The sequence below is a fragment of the Neolamprologus brichardi genome, chromosome 16 (genome assembly GCF_056152115.1).
Source record: "Neolamprologus brichardi isolate AB-2024 chromosome 16, ASM5615211v1, whole genome shotgun sequence".
Classification (NCBI taxonomy): domain Eukaryota; kingdom Metazoa; phylum Chordata; class Actinopteri; order Cichliformes; family Cichlidae; genus Neolamprologus; species Neolamprologus brichardi.
Genome location: NC_142119.1, coordinates 28,586,104 through 28,607,576, shown reverse-complemented (window position 1 = coordinate 28,607,576; position 21,473 = coordinate 28,586,104). Strand labels below are relative to the sequence as shown.

Sequence of the window (21,473 nt, the reverse complement as noted above, 5' to 3'; positions counted from 1 at the left end):
GTTGTTAATTGGATTCTTTTTAAATTTTTTAAATAATTAATTAATTTCAGTAGTCATTTTATGTTTTGGACGAAAGGTATGCAAAGTACAGTTACTGGGGGCTTCCTTCCACTGGATACGACAATAAAAAAACCCCACTGATGGTATAGCTATCCATTGTAACCTGTCTGCATATTCTAATTTGCATACGGTGCAATTTTACCAATACATCTGAATTTAACCTCAAAATCCAAATTTTAGCTATATGAGCTGTTGAAAAACATGTAAATTCTGAGAATGTAATTTAGAACATCTTCTAAGAATGTATGAATCTGGTGCTTCTTATGAAGAAGGTCAAAAACAGAGACTGATCTGCTGCCTCCACTATGAATGTTTTCATTAAGATCATTTTTCTAATAATGATTAATGGACCTTTTTGCTGTTTTCAGCATTGCAAGAAATGTAACTGGTTTGTTTGCTTTGTATAGATCATAGAGAAAAGATCAAAAAGCTTCTCAGGCTTCAAGTAACAACTTGAGTTTCATAATAGCCTTGATTTTGGTGTTTGCTTGAAGATTTTCTGTTGTGTTTGGCAGCATCAGTTACAACCTCACAATATGTCATCACATTTTTACCACCATCTCTGCGCAAGTTGCAAAGTACTATGTATACCATTGCAGTTTCCATACTTCAGTTGTTATTCCAGTGGTACTGCCATGCAAACACATAGGGAAAATAGCAGCGAATGGAAATTTCCCTCTCCTTTCAAAGGTCCAACAGTTAGGTGAGAGTCACTGGCTTTGCTAAAGGAGTCCTTTATGTGTTCTGTGCTGTGTGGTCTGCGCATGTTTTTCTTAGCAAATACTCATTTCTGGATGTCGTTGACTTACATATAGCTGGGAGCACATTAAACCTAGGAGCTTGTCAGGCTTAAATTGTGAACTTTGTAAACAAACTGCTGTCAATCTTTACTATTATATAGTAAAGATTGATATATATAAAGATTATATATATATAAAGATTATATATATATATATATATTTAATGAGTTTAAATCTCACATGTAAACAGAACTGTGTTTTACGATGTTATGGTGAAATATTTACTGAGAGGATATCTTTTCATGTTTAAAATTACCTTAGCATTTATAAGCAGCAAACTAAATGCGTTTAACACTCTAGCAGGTACACAGGTATCTAGCATTTGTTGATGTATTTCTTTAAGATAATTTTCTAGTGGCAACCTATAGTGCGGCTGGTTTATGAAATGAACAACAATATAATAAGACTTGCTGTTAATAATCTATATTTGTATTAGAGAAGTTAGCTGTAAAACATCAAGTACAAAAATTGCCTTTGCTGTAATTGATTTTTGCCCTTTGATGCAAGCCGAGGTTAAATAATCTCAGAAGTCACCTTCAGGTCCTGTCGGAAATTTAGGAAAGGTATAATGGTAGGCATAATAATCATCAAATAATAACATTGATTAATAAATTATGACTACTACACCTATAACTAAATCACGTTCTAATCTTCAAATCATACAAATATATATGTATATAGGCATGGTGTGTACAGGAATGTTGCATCTTATAATGAGAAGGGAACTTGATTAGCCTACAATACATCAGGAATAATGGATGTCATAAAATTGAAATCCTTTATCTTATATTTATAATATTATAAATAAGAGATGTTTTTACAGTAGTGTAAAGTTTGAATTATTATTCAACGCTATAATAAGTATTATAAGCAATACATGTTTTTTTTTTCATCAATAAAAAACTGCATTTTGTATTTATTCAGGTTTTTATTGTCCAATATGAAAATTTGTTTGATGATCTGGAAGGAGGAAAACACTTTCTCATGGCACTGTATGTGCAAGTTTTCACTTTGAGTTGTGAGAGATCTGAGCTTCTTAGATGGCCATGAAGGCATCAGGTCCAGCCCCTTCTCTCAGGATCGTTCAGATGTGTTTCGTCCTCTCGGCAGTTGGTGAAGGAGGAGGAGAAGGAGCTGAACGGTTAATGTACAGGAGAACCACAGCGCCGAAAGTCTGGGAAAAGACAAGTGCCACCGTTTGATAAGCTGTTGGGAAGCCATAGAAGCTCGCCTGATTATATTTTTCTGCTTTCTAAATGCTCAGAAAGATCAGATGTCATTTTCCGACGCACATAAGCGATGTTAAAGTCAACGGTTTACCTTGTGTTCAGGTGAGTGTAGATCCACCTCAAAGAGACTTCATGGAGTGTTAACGTTACCGTTATAGCTCAGCTAGCTTTGGTGGTTACAGTCCGCCGTTATATTTGTATGTTTACCGTTACCTTTGACCTGTGATGGACGAGTACAAGGACCGGGTTCACTTCGTAACTTCGTACTGGGTTGGTATTTTTTCTGTATTTTCTTCCAATCACGTCCGCGGCAGGACTTTTCGTTTGGTCGTCAAAAGTGGAAAACGCGGAAAGAGGCTGTAAAGGAATCATGCGACCAAAATTATGAGTCGATCATCCCAAATTTGTCTGGCACTGCTATTACTACCATATTATATATATATATATATATATATATATATATATATATATATATATATATATATATATATATATATATCCCTTAATTATAAAAATGCGTCAACGTAAACTAGTTGACTTTGAAGTGCATTTTATTTGGTGTCTGCGCTTTCAGTTTATCCCTTATTATCTAAAAAAGTGGCTTTTTTTTTAAGCGATACTGTGGCTTTTGTGATCTCAGTGTTGTCAGTTGCCAACATGTGTTTTTGCTGCTGTCAGGTCATTTCAGGCACAGCCTGTGAAGTCTGCACCCTTGGCTTTCTAGCGCATCAGTGGTTCAGAGAAGGGTATGGCCCCAGCTCTGACAAAAATCCTTAAAAATGGCCACGGGATCCACTTGTCCTCACCCCCTGCCACTGTCAGAACTGACTCAGATGGGAGAGCCATGTGCAGTATAGAGCTACAGCCTCACATGAGACCCATAGATGATGACAATGACCTCCAGCAGAAGATGTGGAACCTTTCTTCATTTCACTTCCTGGACTCCTGCCTACCTTTCAGCCTCTTGGACGCTCCTTCCAACCCCCCGCTTTCCCCATGCCCGCAGACATCCGACAGCCAGTGTGAGACGATGTCCCTGCCCAGTCCAAACTCCCTCGTCAGCCTCCTGTCCTTCAATAAAGGCTCCAGAGATTCCCATCACGTGGCCTCAGTCTTCCCAGATGTACCGGACATGTTTTTAGTTCCTGGGCCTGAACACAATAGACAACACATTTGTCTGCCACATGGATGGAGTGCTGCTCCTGAATGCCAGCCATATGGTGGTGATGTGTACCACTCCTCCCTTAACCTTACCAGTGTTTGTCCTCCATATCCCCAATGGGAGTTAACATCCCAGGGCCACACACATTTGTTTGCACCTCCACCTTCGCTGAGACAGGAGAAAGCAGCGGGGATGGTCTGCCCTCCCCCAGTTTCAGCGCAGCCTTGCGTTGACAGGGTAAGCCCTGACCAGCTGACGTCCAGAGCTGTGCTAGAGGAAGCCGTGAAGGCGCAGTTCTCGCGGCAGACAGACCTGCGCAGCCGGGCTTTGAAACTGCGAAAGAGACTGCAGATCCTGCTAGGAGAGCAGACTGTGCGGCACTGCAACCAGCAGCTGGAAGGGCTGGCAAAACACAGTCAACACGGAGATTTGTCTTTTGACTGCCTCAACTCTCCACAAGAAAGCAGTAAACTAAGTTTTCCTTGGCTAGAGTTGCCAATAGCCTCGTCATCCTTCTCAGAGGTCGGAGAGTTCAGCCACTCCAATCAGGTGGTACTGAGAGGTCTGCAGGAGGCCTTGGACTCTGAGGCTACAGCCAGCAGCAGCTCAGATGAGGAGCCAGTGGAGGAAAAGATTCGTAGCAGGATATCATCCATGTGAGTATCCAGGTCTGTTTTTGTTTATTCAACCAGTGCCACAGTGAGCGTGTGGCTATTACAGCTGCTGATTACAGCTAAATAAACCAGCAAGAGTGCTCAGGCTTTAAAAGTCCACAGAACGGCACAGCTTAACCATTTATTCAGCTAAAGCCATATCAACAGTATATGAAAACAGGTTCCAAAACTCAGCTGTAGTGTCACTGGCAAACTGTTCTGGTTACCAGAAAGCAGCTGTTCTTCACAGTAAAAATCACTGCTCTTTTCTTAATTACTGTTGAAAGTTCACAGAGGTTGGCTCTGGCACTGGGCGTCTGGTTAGTTAAATACCCGACGAGAGCAGCTTTTTAACTTCGACTGATGTAAAAGTGGAGAGAATGGATTGTCAAGTTTGCTTGACAATATGGGAAGGGCATATTAAGTCAGTATTAAGTCATGCACGGTTACAAATGCCAAGAATGACATAAGAAATCCACTCCTTCTTTTAGAATAACAGTGCGAGTTTTGGAAAAAATCATCTAAAGTGTTACGAGGTCCACCGTGCTGTTTACTTGGCCTTCAGTGAAGTTTACAGTGTGGTTGTCATAAGTGCAAGTTTTGTCCTCCCAGATGTGGGGGAGTGTTATGACATTTTTTTACCATGCACACACAGACACACACAAGCGCGCGCGTTCCTCTTTCCATGCTGCAGTCATAACACATTCAACAGAGCAGCCAGCTCTTTTTGCCCACAGGGTAGGAAATAAACACAGTCTTTCCAACAAGGCAGCAACTTGCCAGCCATTCTGTGTGCACATTCCTCAGCTCCTCCCCTTTCTAGTGAAAAAATACTTTAAAGCGTGTGTCTAGATTCAAGGTTGAGATGTTTGTGGTGTCCTTGTTTGTGTTTTTTTTTTTTTTTTTAAAGGCTTATATTGACTGAATGTGTAAAATATCAAATGCAATCTTTTTAAAGCTTTAACATCTAGAAAAACTACACTTAAAAATGAAATTGTTGTTGTTTTGCAAAATGGGAATTGGCTGCTTAGTCTAGTTCCTGATTGCCCTTTTGTTTTGTTTACAAAACAATATTCAGGTTTTGGGCTTAGTTTGCAAGTTTGTTTGCTTTTTTATTTTAGTAGCTATTACTGTTCAAAAAAAAAACTAAGCGAATCAGGGAGATCTGTCTTGTCTACCAGGATGTTTAAAAAAAAAAAAAAAAGGATTACGGTCACTTGGGATGATGATTCAGATGATAAACATGCATTTTAGACGACAGGCAGTCTTTGCAGCCGGAGCTCTTGCACAGATGGGGTTAAGGGTTTATTTCAGGTCTAGAGAATGAGCGCGTGATCCTAGCCTGTGCAGTAGTTATTGAAATCTCATTATAGATCACAAACCTTTCATCAATGAGATTCAACCTTGTTGACCCCTTAAGTTGTTTCCCGTGAGCCTGGAAGAGTCCAGAACACTAACTAAAATAATGGTTGCTGGGTCTGACAACAGTACTGACACGGTATTGTTTGTGTGTCTGCGCGTGTGCTTTTATTTGGCCAGCTTGTGTCATCTCAGGAGTGTCAGCTTGTCCTTTGTAGAGACTGCTCTCCTCCTGCATGGAACAATGCTCCGTTCTTCATCTGTAAACCTCCCCTGGGGATTTTTTAAAAAAGAATTTATGGTTGATTCCTTCTCAAAGAGGATAGGACGCTGCAGGGGAGGGGATGGGTCACTGCTGTCTTTTAGAAATGTTAAATAGTAAAGACTTTTATCATTCGAAGTATGAACTTGTGAAGCGCAGATATAGTTTGACTTAAAAGAAAAAAAATCACTTCCAGATGTGGCTCTGTTTTCATTTTCAAACATGCTGCACAGCAGTATTTTTCAGAGTCTAAGTGGTCAAGTTTAAATGCCAGGCACACCCTAAAATCTTGATGCTTCTGCAAGAGCCAAGAGCCTCAATTTGGGGGGAGGGGGTCTTCTTCCTGGCGCTCCCCTCCAAAGCAGCCAGGATTCAAATATGCAATATAGAAGTATGGATGTAATGGATGCAGTCTGTGAACAAGCACAGTAACAGGTATGAAGCAGCCGTTCCCATTCTGTCCTCTCCTCTTCTCCTAATGCTCTGCAAATATTCCTGGAATTTTCTCATTATACAGTTGGAGTGAGCTGCGGGGCTGCCAGGTCTGGCCATTGTCTGTGAAGGAAAAAGAGCACCTACTGCTCAACAAAGAGACACTAGCTTAGGATTGAGTGAAACTTATTGGAGAAATAAGCCATTTTGGACATTTAATGGACTGTTTGGCTGTTTTTTTTTTTTCTTTCTTTGTTTTTGTATTGACCATAAAGTGAGGGTAACTGTGTTCATTGAAGCAAACAGCATTTAGGGTATTTGATTAATCAGGGTAACAGTGAAATAGCTAACTCATAATATCAAAGGGTATTTGCCAGGTGCACTGTGTGTAGCTGCTTGCTGACTAGCCTAACCTTTTCCTCTCCTGTTTGAAGTGGGGGAGTCTCTGTCTATCCTAGCCAAGGTCCAAGAGCAATGCCATAGCAACTATTGCCCTGCTGAAGTCAGCCAACCACACACAAACACACACACACACACACACACACACACACACACACACACACACACACACACACACACACACACACACACACACACACACACACACAAAGATAAATGCTAACTGAACAGCCTAGTGCCATGGAAACATGCTATAGACACACACCACACAAGTCAACTGTGCTTTATTCTGTGGCCTAGATAGGCTTTTGTGCTTGAGCAAAATTCCCCCCCCCCCCCCCCCCCCCCCCCCATGCTATTTGGATGCTAAACAGTTTACATGCCTGTATAAAATAGGTCAGGTAGACAGAGCTGCAGTACAAAATTGCAGATTGATTAATCATCTTGTTCTCAGACCGACATACCTGCTTTTCATGATTGTATTCAGCGCGTTGAAATAAAAATCCAAGGCTTACAGCTTTACACTCGTCTTTCTTCTTGTGGGGTTGAATGGGGGGTATAAAGCCTTTGACAGGGATGAATATAATATTAAAGTGCTTTTGTACGGGTGTAACTGTCCTCCCCTGTCATCCATCACCCTGTCCCTCCTGCCAGCAGCAGCAGCAGCAGCTGCTGTGAGAAGCAGTGGCTGGAAGAGAGAGCAGAGCTGAGCAGCCGATGGACTTGGTTGGAACTGCGCTTGGCTGAACTAGAAGGGAGGATACTACAACTGGAGGGGGTCCACAAGCATATACGCTCTATGAAGGTATGACAAAAGGTGTCTGTACCAACTGACTGACAGACAGTTGGTCAGCTAAATTATAGGACATTAAGCTTGCACACTCTTGTCAAGAAAAAGGATACAAAAAACAAACTTTCATGGATTGCCCGAGCTACAATAAGTAGTATGTTTTAATCAGTGTTTGGATCCTCTCTTCTCTGTCTTTCTGTGGATCTCTGTGTTTCTCAGGGTCGGGTGGTGCTTGCAGACTCCCAGCCACTGACTGACAGGCAGATTCAGCAGACGCTGCTGAAGGAAATGGCGGGTTTATCCTGCACAGCTTCTGATCCGGACAACGAACCCTGCAGCCCTACACGCCTTCTGCACAATATAGAGAGACAGGTAGGAGGGAGGGATTATTACTTGCACCTCTGATACCAGGCATGAGTTTAAAATAAAGAGGATTAGTAATCTAGAATTATATATATCTTGTGATCTTCCATATCCCAATGACAGGTTGAGAGGATTAAACTAATTAATTATGGGATGCTTACTTTCTGACCTTTGTGGTAATATGCTAAATTAGAGGCTGCAGGTCAAATGAATGAACTTGTGCTTTATGAAGTCGACCGTTAAGTAACAAGTCTGTAACTATGAAATTGCTTATTTATTTTTTGCAGCTGTTGAAGCTGAGATAGTAGCTGACATCTGGCTATGTATTTAAGATGGTGCACACTCTTGATAGCTTTGAAGCTGTACTTATGTGCACACGAGAATCGAATTTAGTACAAAAACAAAAAAGTACTGATTCACAACCCACACCGAGACATGTTGCTATATAAGTTTATGACCTAGAGCTGGGTAATCTGTTGAAAAGATCATCAAGCGGTCCTTTTTAGATTCATGATCCTTGATTTTAATCACATTGATTCGACCCATGTGACCATAGGATTAGTTAGGACACAAAACCTGTCACTTCAACTCCAGGCTAAAACTCTCGTATCGTTGCCTTCTGTTTTGGTTCTGCTTTTATTTTGACACTTTTTACCTTCTACCTAAGACGCATAGTATGTCCAGTGAGCACCGACCTTACTCGTTTGCTTTTCCGTTTCCTTGCGATCCATATGATTCGTATGGAAAGAAAACCACATGCCAACATTAGGCGATCCATTATATAAAGTCATTAACACGCCCCCAGCGTGCTCACCCACCCAAGAAAAACAACTTCTATTTGTATTTCCATTTACACTTGCTTTAGAAGTGGTATGTACCTAAATACCAAAATATGTGTTTTGCCTCAACATGTTTTCGGAGCTTCGGAGCAACGTGGGACTTTCTATTCACTCTCGGTTCATACTCTTTTTATTCGCCTCGGTAGAAAGTTCTCATATGTGTACTGTGCTCCTTTTTAAGATTACAAGGCTTTCTTATATTTATCAGCCTGATACCAAATAATAAGAATCAGCCAAGGCTAAAGGCATCTAACTCGATGTGTTCTTTCTGTGAAGCAAATGCTTCAGGAGAAGTCTGAACGGCTGGATTGTATCTCACTCTTATGTGCATTATTTGGCTGATGTCTTCACTGCAGAGTGCTCAGCTTAGCCAGATCGTCAACAGTCTGATGCCCCCTCTGAGCTTTTCACCGCTCTCAAAACAGTCCCAGACCTGTAAAGACAGGAGAACCCTCCCAAGGTAGAGGACACACACACACACACACACACACACAAGTTGACAAGTTGCAGTTAAATGACACATTTACAAAAAACGTCTTTAAAAACTGTTAATTTCTGTGAAGATCTGACATATTTCAGACTCTAATGGTGACAGAAGTTTGTCTGTTATCTCTTTAAAGTCTAGGCGATAGGGTGAAAGCACGTCCCAGCTTGTCGTAAAACCCACTGAACCCACTTCGGTCTCTTCATGGAGTCTGACTTCAGTAATCCCTTCATGTCTCCCCTTCCTGTTGCCTTTTTAACTCTCTGCCTGCCTGTGAAGATGAAAGCCCCATAATAAATGAAAGGCATTCTGTTTCTTTTATTCATGTACAGTAACAAGTGGGTATAAGTAGGGATTGACGAACAAGATCTAAGGAATCGACACCTTGAAAGAAGTTGCTTTTCGAGCATTGTGATCTTGCTACGAAGCCCAAACCTAACACGTGACCTCATCTGGTTGTGTTTCTGCAGCGGCCAGAGAGGAGATGTTTTCTTGCCTGTGAGCTCCAAGAGAAAGAGACTAGGGACTAGGCGGCTCTTTAAAGCTGATGCGTCATGCGTGTGTGCCCGAACCCGACCCCTGGTCACCTACCACAAGCCCAGGCTGTTCACTTTCAACTCGTACGGCTCTGGCAGTCCACTGGTAAGCCATATGTCAACCCCCTTCTTCTTCTAGTCTGTTTAACCATTTACATGCTGTATATAATTGTCAAATTGTGCCTCTTATTACCCTGCAAGCATATCAAATACATTGATTTACGTACTTCTTAAAACAGTTCAGAGATTCTTATGAAATGTAGCTTTAAAGCAGTGCCTTTGAGACCTATTTTAGCTTCAGTAGTGGAGTGCCATCACTAAAATAGGTCTCCAAATTAAATAGGAATTATTGTTCAAAGCCGAACACCTGCTTTTAATTAAGAAATAATATCTCTAATTCAGATAAACAAATGCAGGGTGCTATTTTAAAAGCTCAAGCCTTTATTTAGCCTGCGGGGCCAGTACATTATGCTGTCCTCTTACTGCAGATAAAAGATTGCAGTGGCGGTGTGTGTCGAGTGCTTCTTAGCTTCACACTGTTGCGGTAATGAGGATGTGTACAGCATAGGAATCTATAAATCAGCTTAACTATTTTATTTCTCATTCACATGTTCTTGACCTTGAAGGACTTTTAAGCATCGGCATGTCTCACTCAGTGCTGGGATATTTATAGAGTTTCTGCATCTTTCCGATTCTGAACACTACAATTGTAGCTGCTATAATAAGCAGCGCTGAGCCATCATCATTGTGACATTGTTCAATAACAAAAAGAGCGTTTAACAGATTAATGACTTTAATCAGTGCACTCCATCAGAGATCAGCTTCCTTACATCCATATCACTTATATCCTAAGAGAAAGGAAAGGTAAACTGTAAAGAAACTCTTCCCTGTTGCTAATCTTGCTCCGCCTATCTTGAGCATTTTTTTTTTTTTTTAAGTAATCTTTTTGATCTCTTGTTCTCTTTTCCTTTTGCTCCAGCACTCAAGAAAGTCCACGGCCACCTTCTCCTCCTCGCTGTCCTCATCTTCCTGTTCATGCTACTCCTCTTGTGATCCCATAGTCTCGTGCTCTGATCCCGACTGCAGCTCCAGCGGGGTCTCCTCCGACACCTTCAGCTTTCGACGTCACCCTGTGTCGTCTCTGTCGTTTGGTAGGAGAAACGTAGCTACATTACATTGGTCAGCATGAGCAAACTTTGTAAGCTAATCAAGATTTTTGGATCATTTGATTACAATGTTGTTTTTGAACTGCAGTCAGCAAGAGTAAATATTAGGCTTCCTGTCTGACATGGTAGACCGACTCTGAAGGGTCACACACCCTGGCCATGTATTTGTCATCTCAGGCCTGTAGAGCAAAAAAAACAACAAGATTTGCTAAAGTAGGGGGCAGTTGAGATATGTTTGTAGGGTTATAATAAACTATAAGGTATAAAAGGTAGATGTTTTTAGTTATACGTCTTGTCATATCAGCTTACTATAGTGTGATCAGTCAGAATTTTAAAAAGACCCCACTGCACACAGCAGATGAGAATAATCAGCCAAAACTTAACCAAACTGGGCCACAGAGCCAAGAAAACAGGTCAGGTTACATGCAAGATTTTAAAACAGACATCACAATAATTAAACCTTAAAATGAAAGCACACGTCCTGTCGTGATGGACCGTAACCACATTTTTAATCGCACTTTGGAGAACGATCACTCAGATGAAGTCAACATAGGGACAAGTCCAAATGTTTTCAGGGGGATAAAGCTCCTTAATCTCCTGGTCTTCTGTTGTGCTCTTTTGCAATGATAATATTTTTAACTACTGGTGACTACTAATGTAATTTGATCGTGATTCTTAGTGTTATTTAAACGTTTTTTTAATTCAGTTCAGTTTTATGAATGAACAGTTACCTTAAGGCGCTTTATATTGTAAGGTAGACCCTAGTAGGGCTGTGCGATATGACCAAAATCTCATATCCCAATATAAGAATTCTATTGTCCCGATAACGATATAAATCACAAAAATGTAACATTTTCTGTAAATTCTGTGAATCTCGGGCAGCTCGTCTTGCGGGAAGTGTTTCCAGCTGCGCGTCATGTAGCTGGAGTCGAGTGTTTTAGCCGATGCATGAAACTATACATTTTTAGACATAAGTTGTAACGGCCGCCGTTTTCTTTGTGAGTATTTATTACACGGCGTGCTGCGGGGAAAAGCCTGTTTTAACGTTTGAGTCTAAGGTTTATTTTTTAGCATCTGGCGGTTCTTTTTTACTTCTCATCCGTAAATAATCTGCTCTTTCACGTGATTCAGTTTATTTTGAAAGGTCTCAACAGGATCTTGAGCTTTATTGTGAAAGGTTTATGTGTAACATAAACAAGCGGACACACGATTAGTGATGGTGAATTTGATTCTTTTTACTGAATCGAGTTTTAATGAGCCACTCACCAAAGTGAATCGGATTTTTGAGTCATTTGATTCACTGAGTCAGTTGACCAGAGAGTGCAAAAAAATTACATTTTCACTCAAACTTAATTTGTTTCTCTTTTCATGTAAATCCCACTGCTAAGATGAATGATTCTAAAAAAAACCAACTATTTTATAGAGCAAAAAAGAGCGAAAACATTTCTAAAATTAAGCAATTTCCTATTAAAATTGCTTAATAAACATTTATTTTGTTTAATTGTATTTTATTAGTATTTTCCTTAAATGTGTTTAATATATATTTTCTCATCTAAATGTCCACTGAGCTGTAAACCAGGGGGCGGTAATGCGCCTTAACATTGGTTGCCAACCAAGAAGAAGAAGAAGCTGTGAGCCAGGAGGGAGGGGGTGAGCGAGTCCTGAGTGATTCGCTTACGATTCAGCACAGGAGGGAGGGGGTTAGTGAGTGAGTGAGTGATTCGTTCGCTCTATGATTCAGCACAGGAGGGAGGGGGTGAGCGAGTCCTGAGTGATTCGCTTATGCTTACGATTCAGCACAGGAAGGGAGGGGGTGAGTAGCTCAAATCTGCTGTTAGCATGTTAGCAGAGCGATGCTACTGTGAACCGAGGAGCTATTTTCTTGATGTGAGCTCAGTGTTGCCAACTTAGAGTTTTTTTATTTTAGTTTTCAGACCCCTAGCAACTTTTTTTCTAAAAAAAAGTCGCTAAAAAAAGACGTGAAAGACATTACAAAAAACAATAATTGCTAAAAGAAATTTAATTTGTAGTTCTAAATAAATTCTAAATGCATTTAGGACGTTTTTTGCTCACTTTATGTCTCGTCCACGATGTTATTTCTCTCTCCAGCAGCATAGGTTACAATTACATTAGCATGACCAATTATGCAAATTAGGTGATGACGTCATTTAGCGACTTCTAGCGACTTTTAGGACAACCAATAGCGATTTTCCTTACTGAGGAGTTGGCAACACTGTGTGAGCTTCTATTCAGGGTTTTTTCTTCCAGTTCAGAGCAGAAATGCTTTTGTTAAGAAACTGGCTGTTGTTTCCCCCCCTCCCCCCTCACACACAATTTTAATTATAAGCTAGATATATTTCTAGTAATGGAATTAGTTTGCTAACAGCAACAGGGATGAGTCGGTGAGTCAGTTGGGCTTGTGAATCATGATTCACGAGTCAGTAAAGTGATTCTCGAGTATTGAACGATTCGTTCACGAATCGAATATCACTACACGCGATGCCGTTACCGTCGTTGTTGCTAACCACAACGCATAAAAACAGGCGCTTGTCCGTCAGTAGTGTGGTTATATAAAATATAAGAGAAAGAGAGAATTTTAAGAAATTAATATAGCCACTACAGTGACCATCAAAACGATGAAAAAATATTGCCGTAAACAGTTTATTTTGCGACACCACGAAACAAACGATAGCGTAAAATGAAACGATAGAAGTTTTTATATCGTCATCCGATATACATCGTTATATCGAACAGCCCTAGACCCTAGAATAATATATTCAGAGAAAAACTCAACAACCCCCTATGAGCAAACACTTTGGTGACAGTGGGAAGGAAAATCTCCCTATTAACAGGAAGAAACTTCTGTCAGAACCATTCTTAAATACATGGCCGCAGGGATGGTGTGTAAAGAATTTTTTAAGACTTTTTAAAATTTATTTTTCTTTTTGTTTTAGTATGCATAGATTCTGTGCAACTAGGGCGACGCGTGTTGAGATGCTGCTGTTTAAACTGTGTGCTGAATTGAATTTGCAAAAGGTGTTGTATTCTTGTGTCCCCACACTTAAAAATGGTCATATTCTTCCAGGCACACCTACGAGCCACCAGGTAAAGAGGGTGCCAGGCAGAGAAGTATGGTCCCAAAGACCTTTAGTTGTCAACAGTCCAGCAAACTACAAGCGACACAGCTCCACGCCGCTGCACAACAGTAAGATCGCTCTGTATACTCATACTGATTGCAAATTATGCCTCATTGTGTGGTGCTCTCTTTCATTCTGCTGGTCTCCTTTGTTTTTCTTCTCTTCATGTTCACCATACTGATATTTAGGCCCAAAACATGCTTGCAGCTTACTATAGTGTGATCAGTCATTCAGCGATTAAGAAGAACGAAGGATAGAGGTGCACTTTAAAAAGCCGCACCTGTGCATGTGCTCTTAATACCGATATCAAAGCGATTGGATCAGATTGTTTTTGCTAAAGTAATATAATCTATAACAGGCAAGCAAAAGTTACTTTAATTGTAATTGTAGCTAAATCAGGTAGCATTCATGTCTTTATATTCTAAGCAGCCACTCGGATTCATTAATGCAACAGTTCAGGTAATAAATGCAGTCTTTCAGTTTTTCTAAAGAATAATTTGTGCATAATTAAAAATGAAATGACAGTTCATCATATCCAGACAGCTCACCCATTTGCTTGTATTCAGTGAAGGCAAACAATAACCGGCTGCTTCAAAGTCATCCGCTCACTCTGCTTGTTTTCTCCCCGTCGACTATCATAATTCATTCCTAGCGTGTCAGATATCCCACTGGGGCTGTAAGAGGCATCCAACTGAGCAGTAGATGGAAATAAAATCATTTGGCATTTCACCTATGTCTGTAAGCACCATGGTATGTTAGTCTGAAGCTAATGAATGATCATTTCCTGTAACATTTACGCTGCATACCTTTGGCAGCCTGGAAGGTTAATGATTTAAGAGGATCTTGCATACGTGGTTTTCCATATTGTAGATGGATGATTCAAAGAGTAGATTTTCCACTATTTCTCTGGTAAAGGTTGAGGAAATGTGGAATGATATAGATGAGAGGGGGAAAGCATAAAGGAGGAGACACAAAGGAAGCAGACTGACGACGGATGAAGGCATCAGACCGGGCAACGCTTGTCGATTTTGTGTCAGCTTGAATGATCTTATTGTTGTTTGTCAATACCTGAAGAAGGCAGTCTGTCAGGTAAATGCCAGCTCAGATAATAGCCACATGGAAGCAGATTTCTTATCAAAGCTGATCTCAGCTGGAATGGGATGAGATTACATAAACCGTCAAATCAAGCACGGATGACGTGGAGACTGATGACTTTCAACTGTGGTATATTTTACAGTGTAACATAGAGAACTCAGTGTGTTTAAAGACAAATTAATTGCTATAGCCATATTAAAAAAAAAAAAGATCCACTTACTCCTGTGTCCTGTTCCTTTAAAGTAATTTGAAGCAGCAGTTTGGTGAGTAAAACTCATATAAATAATGATTGGGAATTAATGTTTTCACTGATTGGTAGTAGATTGGAATAAAAATGAAAAACTCAAAATCATTCTGACAGTCTATTAATTCAGTTTCTTGTGTTTGTCTCTGTGTTTCGCTGTAGGTCACGAATACAAGCAGGACGCCAGGCATCGTAAAAGCAGAGTTATGGGTTTGTCACCCATCAGGTTGTTAGTCTCTGCTCGGAGTCGACACAGCAAAGCCAGTCAGAGGAGAAGGAAGAGAAGACGCATCCGCAGGCTGCTGGAAGGTGTGTATACGCAGTGAAAGCACAAACTTGGGTTTCATTACATCTTCCACAGCTTATGTTTTTGGTCGTGTGTGTGTGTCGTCATTCTGTCTGCAAACACAATAGCTCGAAACGTTTTGATTGAATTCTGGTTAAGCGTTGTAGGAGTGTAGAGCGCTGTCATGTTAACAGTACATCAAAATTTGTCTTTCATCCAAAAAAGCCTTAGAACTCAAAAACGAAACATAGATGAATCTGTATCATCAACATATAGGGAATGATCTATGGGGATTCTAAGTATAATTTTATTATTATTTTGTTATTTACAGTAGCTGTATGTCATTTACACATAGAATGTCCTCATAAATAAAACCAAATTGTACTTAAAATCCTGTCAAATATATTAAAATGGGTTTCATGGGGGCAAATTACAAAAGTCTGCACTTTCCACTTGTTTTTACTCGTATGCTAACACCTTAAAATACTTTCAAAAGAACAAAGAAAATTAAATGAATATATAGAAAATCCAAAACGATTCCCTAAACGTAAATACGACCCAGAGTGAGCTGCCTTAGTGGAAATTTGTGCTCTTGATGTTTCTTGTTAGAGCTGTTTTAACAATGTAGCTGCTGGTTTTAGTGTACAGCATGTCTGTATATGTCTGTGTTTGTATACCCAGATGAGGAGGATGCCCTGTACCCGCTCTGTGATCCAGCAGAAAGTTCAGATGATGTGCTAGAGGAGAGCTACTCACATGCATCACACAAGCAGGCTTCACAGGTAACACAAAACATATGTTATTATTAAAAACTAAAGAGCCAAGAAAATGATATAGGTGAAGTGTAAGAAGTAGCAGATTTAATTCAGATTAGGATGAAGGGCTGTTAGGATAGGATGGATATGACAGGATAGGATAGATCCACCTACGTCACTTAATATGCGCATATGTGTAGAATGTAAAGAAAGATGACCACAAAAGTTTTGTCAGGACATCTGAAGATTTAGAATGACTTTGAATATGTAAACTCTTCTGAACGATTGGTAAGCTCTTGACTCAACCTGGGAACGTTTCCTTCTAGGGCTTCGTTCGCAAACGCCAGGGAGAGAACGTGTACAACATCAACAACATTGTCATTCCCATGCCACTGGCTAAAGTAGAAAAGCTGCAATACAAAGAAATTCTAATACCCAGGTATGAATGGAAACGCCCCTGAAAGTGTTACAATGTATCACAATGAACCATAACTCCTTTAGGAAGACTAATGACCAGTCTTAGTGACTGGTTTTACAGTAGTTGTGATTCTGCATAATTGTATTTTGCAACTTATTTATTATAAACAATCAGTTTTACCAGAGTGATGTCTGATTTGTAAAGCTATTGTTTAAAAATGACATAAAAGTAAATGGAAGTTGTCCATTATCATTATTATAATGATTAGTTTATCTTTATTGCAGTTGGCGAGTAGTTGACATCCAGCCTCTGATGGAGATGGAGCCAGAGAAGGTGGAGGGGCATGAAACGGAGCATTTCTTTTTTTTTGAACATGAGCAGTTTATTTTCATTTGTGAACAATCCGGCATCTTAATGCCCTTCTGTCTGTCTGTCTGTCTGTGTGTTGTGTTCAGGCTGAGGCTCTCAGTGATGAAGTCTTTGCTCAGCGGCACCTGGCTTTGGAGCAAAAAGAGAAGTTACGCTGGTCATCCTGGGATAAGAGGAAACACTGTAGGCGCCCTACAAGGTGTGGACACCCACACAAACTCATAAATGTAGCAATAATGAGGGTGTCTCATCAGTAATGCAAAATCTAAGGTGAACTACAATGTTAGAAAATGTTAGAATGTTTTTAAAAGGACCTACAGAATTATTGTGTATTTTTACATATCTGTAAAAATACACAATAAACCTCAATAACTGAGGAAGTTAATCCAGGTAGATAATGAGCAGACAGAAGAACGTGTTAAAACCTCAGATCTTCCAATAGATGTTACCTGAATGTGGATTAATGCCACCACTAATCATTGTGTTACATTTGGAAAGCTTTAAACAGTGAACTCTCAAAGGCGTGCAGCTGGTTTCAGACTTGTTTTGTTTGTGTGCATGTAAAAACCTGGAAATTTGAGACAGTGTTTCGTGGGGTGTGTTTGTTTTCTCATTCCAGATCTGGCAGCAGGCTTTTAGGCAGTGGGGGTGGGATGTACACATCAGGAGAGGAGAGTTCTGTGGAGTGGAGTTGCGCTCAGCTGGATCTTGATGATTCGCTGAGGTCAGAGGAGTGGCTGGTAAGATCAAAAGCGCCACAGCTGAAACCTGAAATCCTCAAGACAAACTGAGAATATCACAGGATGGTTGATCAAGGTGACACGGGAAGCAGCTCATGTGGAGTCATGCATATTTACGCTGTGGTGTCCCCAATATGCTGTTTACCGTATTTACGCTTGACTGTTGTTTCCAACACAAGGCGTTGTAAATCATTTAAAGGAAAATCAGCAGACTGCAGCACTTTCACCCATACATTGCGTGTAAGGATATTTGCTGTAACATTCCTGTGAAAAAAACGAAGCCATTTCACGTGTCCTTCAGCAGAGACAAAGAATATAAAGCAGCAGCATTCATCTCATTCAGTCACCATTCATCTTGTGTGAGCTATGGAGCCTTGGTGGGAGCTTGAGAGCCTACACAGATACTTGTTTCCACTCTTGTTTCCTGTGATGATGCCCTGATTGCAGTCCTCTATTCCACTTTGCTTTGATTGGAGAGCGAATGAGTTGTCCCTAAACCAGACTTACCCAATCAACCTTCTCCACACTACAAATAACCCCTACTTCACTGCATTGCACTTCCTATGCACTCCAGAGGCCATACAAACCATGATTAAAGCACAACCATTATTTATTTATTTTTAAACAGACATCTGAGCCATGCACAGATGTATTATAGCCCTCAATGTGCATATTCACTGAAGGGATTGTTATGAAAAAAAGGACAAATAAAAAGCTTTCTGCAGTTTTATTTTACACTTAATGTCTGCCTTGCAGGAAATGTATGTAGCCAGTTGTGACTACTTACAAAAACGTGCTCCCCTGTCATATTCAATTTACAAATAAAGATAATATTCAATTTTTTTCTGAATGACATTGATTTGTCTTCCTTGTCAGCCTCAGACACCCTGGGAGCCTCGAGTCTTTCCTTTGGATGAGGATGAGGAAGGCGCTCTGCTCTCTGATGAACAAGAAAAAGTCCCGTATGGGTGCTTAGGGATTAGTTCAGCCTCTTCCACATCAAAGAACTCAAACTCCCAACCAGCTCCATCTCAGGCTTCTTATGCTACACTGCCCTCCGGGGGACAAAGCAAGAACAGCAGCTAATACTGCCGTGCCTTCTTTTTTTTGTCTTTGAATGTAAGTTCATTAAACATTTTACATGTATGTCATTTATGTGTGTGTGTGTGTGTGTGTGTGTGTGTGTGTGTATTTTCTCAATTTTAAGCAAGTTTAATTTGTTTAACCACTTATTCCACATCAGTCATACACTGAATTGTCTGTGCTTTGATTAATCTATCCAATATGTCATTCATAACATAAAATTATTATTACTATTATTGTGATTGGACTTTAACACATACATTATTAATTTATTGGATCATTCATAAAGAGTACAAAGAGTATTTTAGAAGGTTAAGCCTCTGAAAAACATCCTTCAGTATTTTATCACTTAATTTAATATTTGCATCATTTCTTTTCCAGATTTCCTCTCATCAGGGACAACGAGCAGAACATGTGCCCTAGGAACCTTACCGGGAATATTTAATACATTCCACGAGCATTGTGATCTGATGTAATAAAAAAAAAATTTTTTAGGCAAAAGTGATTATTTTGTTAGGGTTGTGACAGTAGTCACAGTAGTTTTAACTTCTGCAGCGGTTTCAGGTTTTAATGTAAAAGTGGTACTGTATGTAAAGTAATATATCTATCAGCAACTCCACTGTAGTGTCACGTTTCTTTCATGTTTGTATCTGTCAACGCTATTTATTTCTACAGCTGTCTTAAAATGTAAATATAGGATGTGTTTAGTAACTTTTTATTTAATTTTTAACTTTTACTTGGTGTACTTGTGCTTTTTGTTTGAAGATGCTGTCCTTTTTGTATTTTTTTTTTTCCCACAAAAAAGAAAATGTATTTGGAAAATATAAAACTTTCCAATATAGATGCCATGCTCTACTTCCATAGTTATCTCAGTGATCAGATCTGTAGCAAAGGGACATGGCTGCTATTTTTTCCTGGATTGAGAAGCTGCACTAGCGACTCCTACTGGGCTTTTGTTTTTTGGGGCCATGCTTTGATTCGGGGTCCACTCAAATCTTCATAAAAAGATATCTGTATATTCATATTCACATATCTGTAGACAGTTTGTAGTCCATTTGTGGTCTAAATTTGAGCAACTAATCACATCCAGGCAAGCTGTTTCCAGGTAAACAATGGAAAGGAAAAAAAGGATGCAACCTAACCAGGATCACCTAAGACCCAATGAAAAGGTGAATATATGCATCATTTTGAAATGTCTCAGATTTTTACTTGTGGTACTGCAGTTGCTGAATATTTTATTCTTTTTTTGTTGTTGTTGTTTTTGTTTTGTTCTTTTAAGTGCAGTGCCCTATTTTTTGCACACATAGAGGCAGAAGAGCAATACACCTAAAAATACTATGTTTTAATCCCCCTGAATATGTGGTCAAATTACAGGGATAATGTCTGCACAGGACTGGACTGAGGTGCCCCCCAGTAATATCAGTGTTTTGAAAATCGGAAAAATTATTTCCTTTCAGGATTCTTGCAGCCTGTCACTACTGGAAAATCCAACAGGTGTGTGGAAGGATTTCAGGAGGAGTTTAACTAAGAGCAAAAATGTAAAACGACAGAAAGGAGATGAGGTAGAAAACAAGCTGCCTGTGTAATTGGGTCATGACATAGAAAATCTGAAATTAGAATATTGCACATCATTGCTTGTCAAGCTGTCAGTGCCCATTAGTCTGAAAACGAACAAGTGAGGCATCTCTTCAGTCGAGAGCTCCGAGGTTTTAATTTCAGTAATGTGAAGGATGTCTGCAATTCTCGCCAAGTCTACTTAAATAAGATGTAATTTATAAAAGCTGGGTGGACAGAACATTGTGAGGTCATTTCAGTGATTTGGATGATTTACCTTTATGGAGGTCGTCACTTTTTAAGGCCACAGTCTTAAAGTGAAACAGCTTGTATTTTGATCCCGTATGCATAACCTCCTCTTATAACGTCCTGAGAAGGAGGCAATGGGCAGATGGTGGTCAAGGTCATCCCTCTCACATACTGTATGCATGTCAGCTGCTTTATACTGGGGATTTGGTGCTAAGATTCTAGAAATCGAAACTTGGCTTTCATTAAATTATTTACAGATTATAACTGGATGATTCCAAGTTCATAGAGGTGAATAGGGCTCATCTGTGCTTTCACATGGCTTCGGGTGTCAGCTGAGGTAAATCTTTTCATTCTTTAAGATCCCCCTCCTTGGTCACACAGCATTACAACACTCTTTGTTGGAGTCAGCAGAAAAAAACCCGTAAAACTATCAAGGTCGCTTGCACTCACTTCCAGTTGAGAAGTGGGAGACCTTGTCTCTCCTTGAAAACAGAAGAAGAGCTCGAATTGTCACATCAGTGCAATAGTAGTAGGATTGTCTGATCTCAATAGCAGGCAAAAAGAACCTCTTGTATCCACATGGGGGCCAAATTGCTTCTTAGAAGACTACACAAGTCAACGAACAATATAATGCATACGCATAGACTGTTTCCATGAGCTCTACATCAATTGAGTAAAATTAACCCTAACCTATAAACGAATAAGCAGATTATTAACCCAATGAAAATGGGGGGAAGATGTGTGCACTGAACTATGAAAAGCAGATTGTAACTACAGCATTTGCACTCTGGGAGGCGCTCTTATATCAAAGAATATCTGAATACCGATTTACCATGTGTAAAATAAATAAATAGAAAATACTTACTGTTGAACTAGGATGATCACAAATAACAGATGGGAAGTGATTCTTCATTAAGAACATTGTTTCTGGGAAGCCAAACTATTTTTCGTGCGGTATTTTTAACCCATGCCCCGAACTGCACGTGTGCCTTTATACTGATTTATTGCC

The 21,473-nt window shown here is 39.9% G+C and overlaps 1 protein-coding gene across 3 annotated transcripts; it reads left to right on the top strand.

Moving 5' to 3' along the window:
* The first annotated feature begins 1,944 nt into the window (after positions 1-1,944).
* kansl1l (KAT8 regulatory NSL complex subunit 1-like) lies at positions 1,945-19,502 on the top strand. Of its 3 annotated transcripts, none has more exons than XM_006802359.3 (16): positions 1,945-2,191; positions 2,768-3,907; positions 7,014-7,161; positions 7,366-7,518; positions 8,705-8,808; positions 9,303-9,474; positions 10,348-10,519; positions 13,620-13,739; positions 15,173-15,319; positions 15,978-16,078; positions 16,378-16,490; positions 16,754-16,802; positions 16,925-17,037; positions 17,458-17,578; positions 18,455-18,697; positions 19,043-19,502. In XM_006802359.3, the coding sequence occupies exons 2-15, from the start codon at positions 2,838-2,840 to the stop codon at positions 18,662-18,664; spliced, it is 2,793 nt and encodes a 930-aa protein (XP_006802422.2). In that variant the 5' UTR covers positions 1,945-2,191; positions 2,768-2,837; the 3' UTR covers positions 18,665-18,697; positions 19,043-19,502. The 3 variants fall into 3 exon arrangements, with proteins under 3 accessions (XP_006802422.2, XP_006802421.2, XP_006802420.2); XM_006802358.3 differs by having other exon boundaries at positions 7,011-7,161; XM_006802357.3 differs by having other exon boundaries at positions 7,008-7,161.
* Positions 19,503-21,473: the final 1,971 nt, after the last annotated feature.

What these genes read in the sequence shown, in the direction of transcription:
- kansl1l (XM_006802357.3), top strand. Translation starts at nt 2,838, where the DNA reads ATGGCCCCAGCTCTGACAAAAATCCTTAAAAATGGCCACGGGATCCAC. An exon ending in ACGGCTCTGGCAGTCCACTG is followed by an intron (nt 9,475 to 10,347) that starts GTAAGCCATATG and finishes CTTTTGCTCCAG; the next exon opens with CACTCAAGAAAGTCCACGGC. An exon ending in CTCCACGCCGCTGCACAACA is followed by an intron (nt 13,740 to 15,172) that starts GTAAGATCGCTC and finishes GTTTCGCTGTAG; the next exon opens with GTCACGAATACAAGCAGGAC.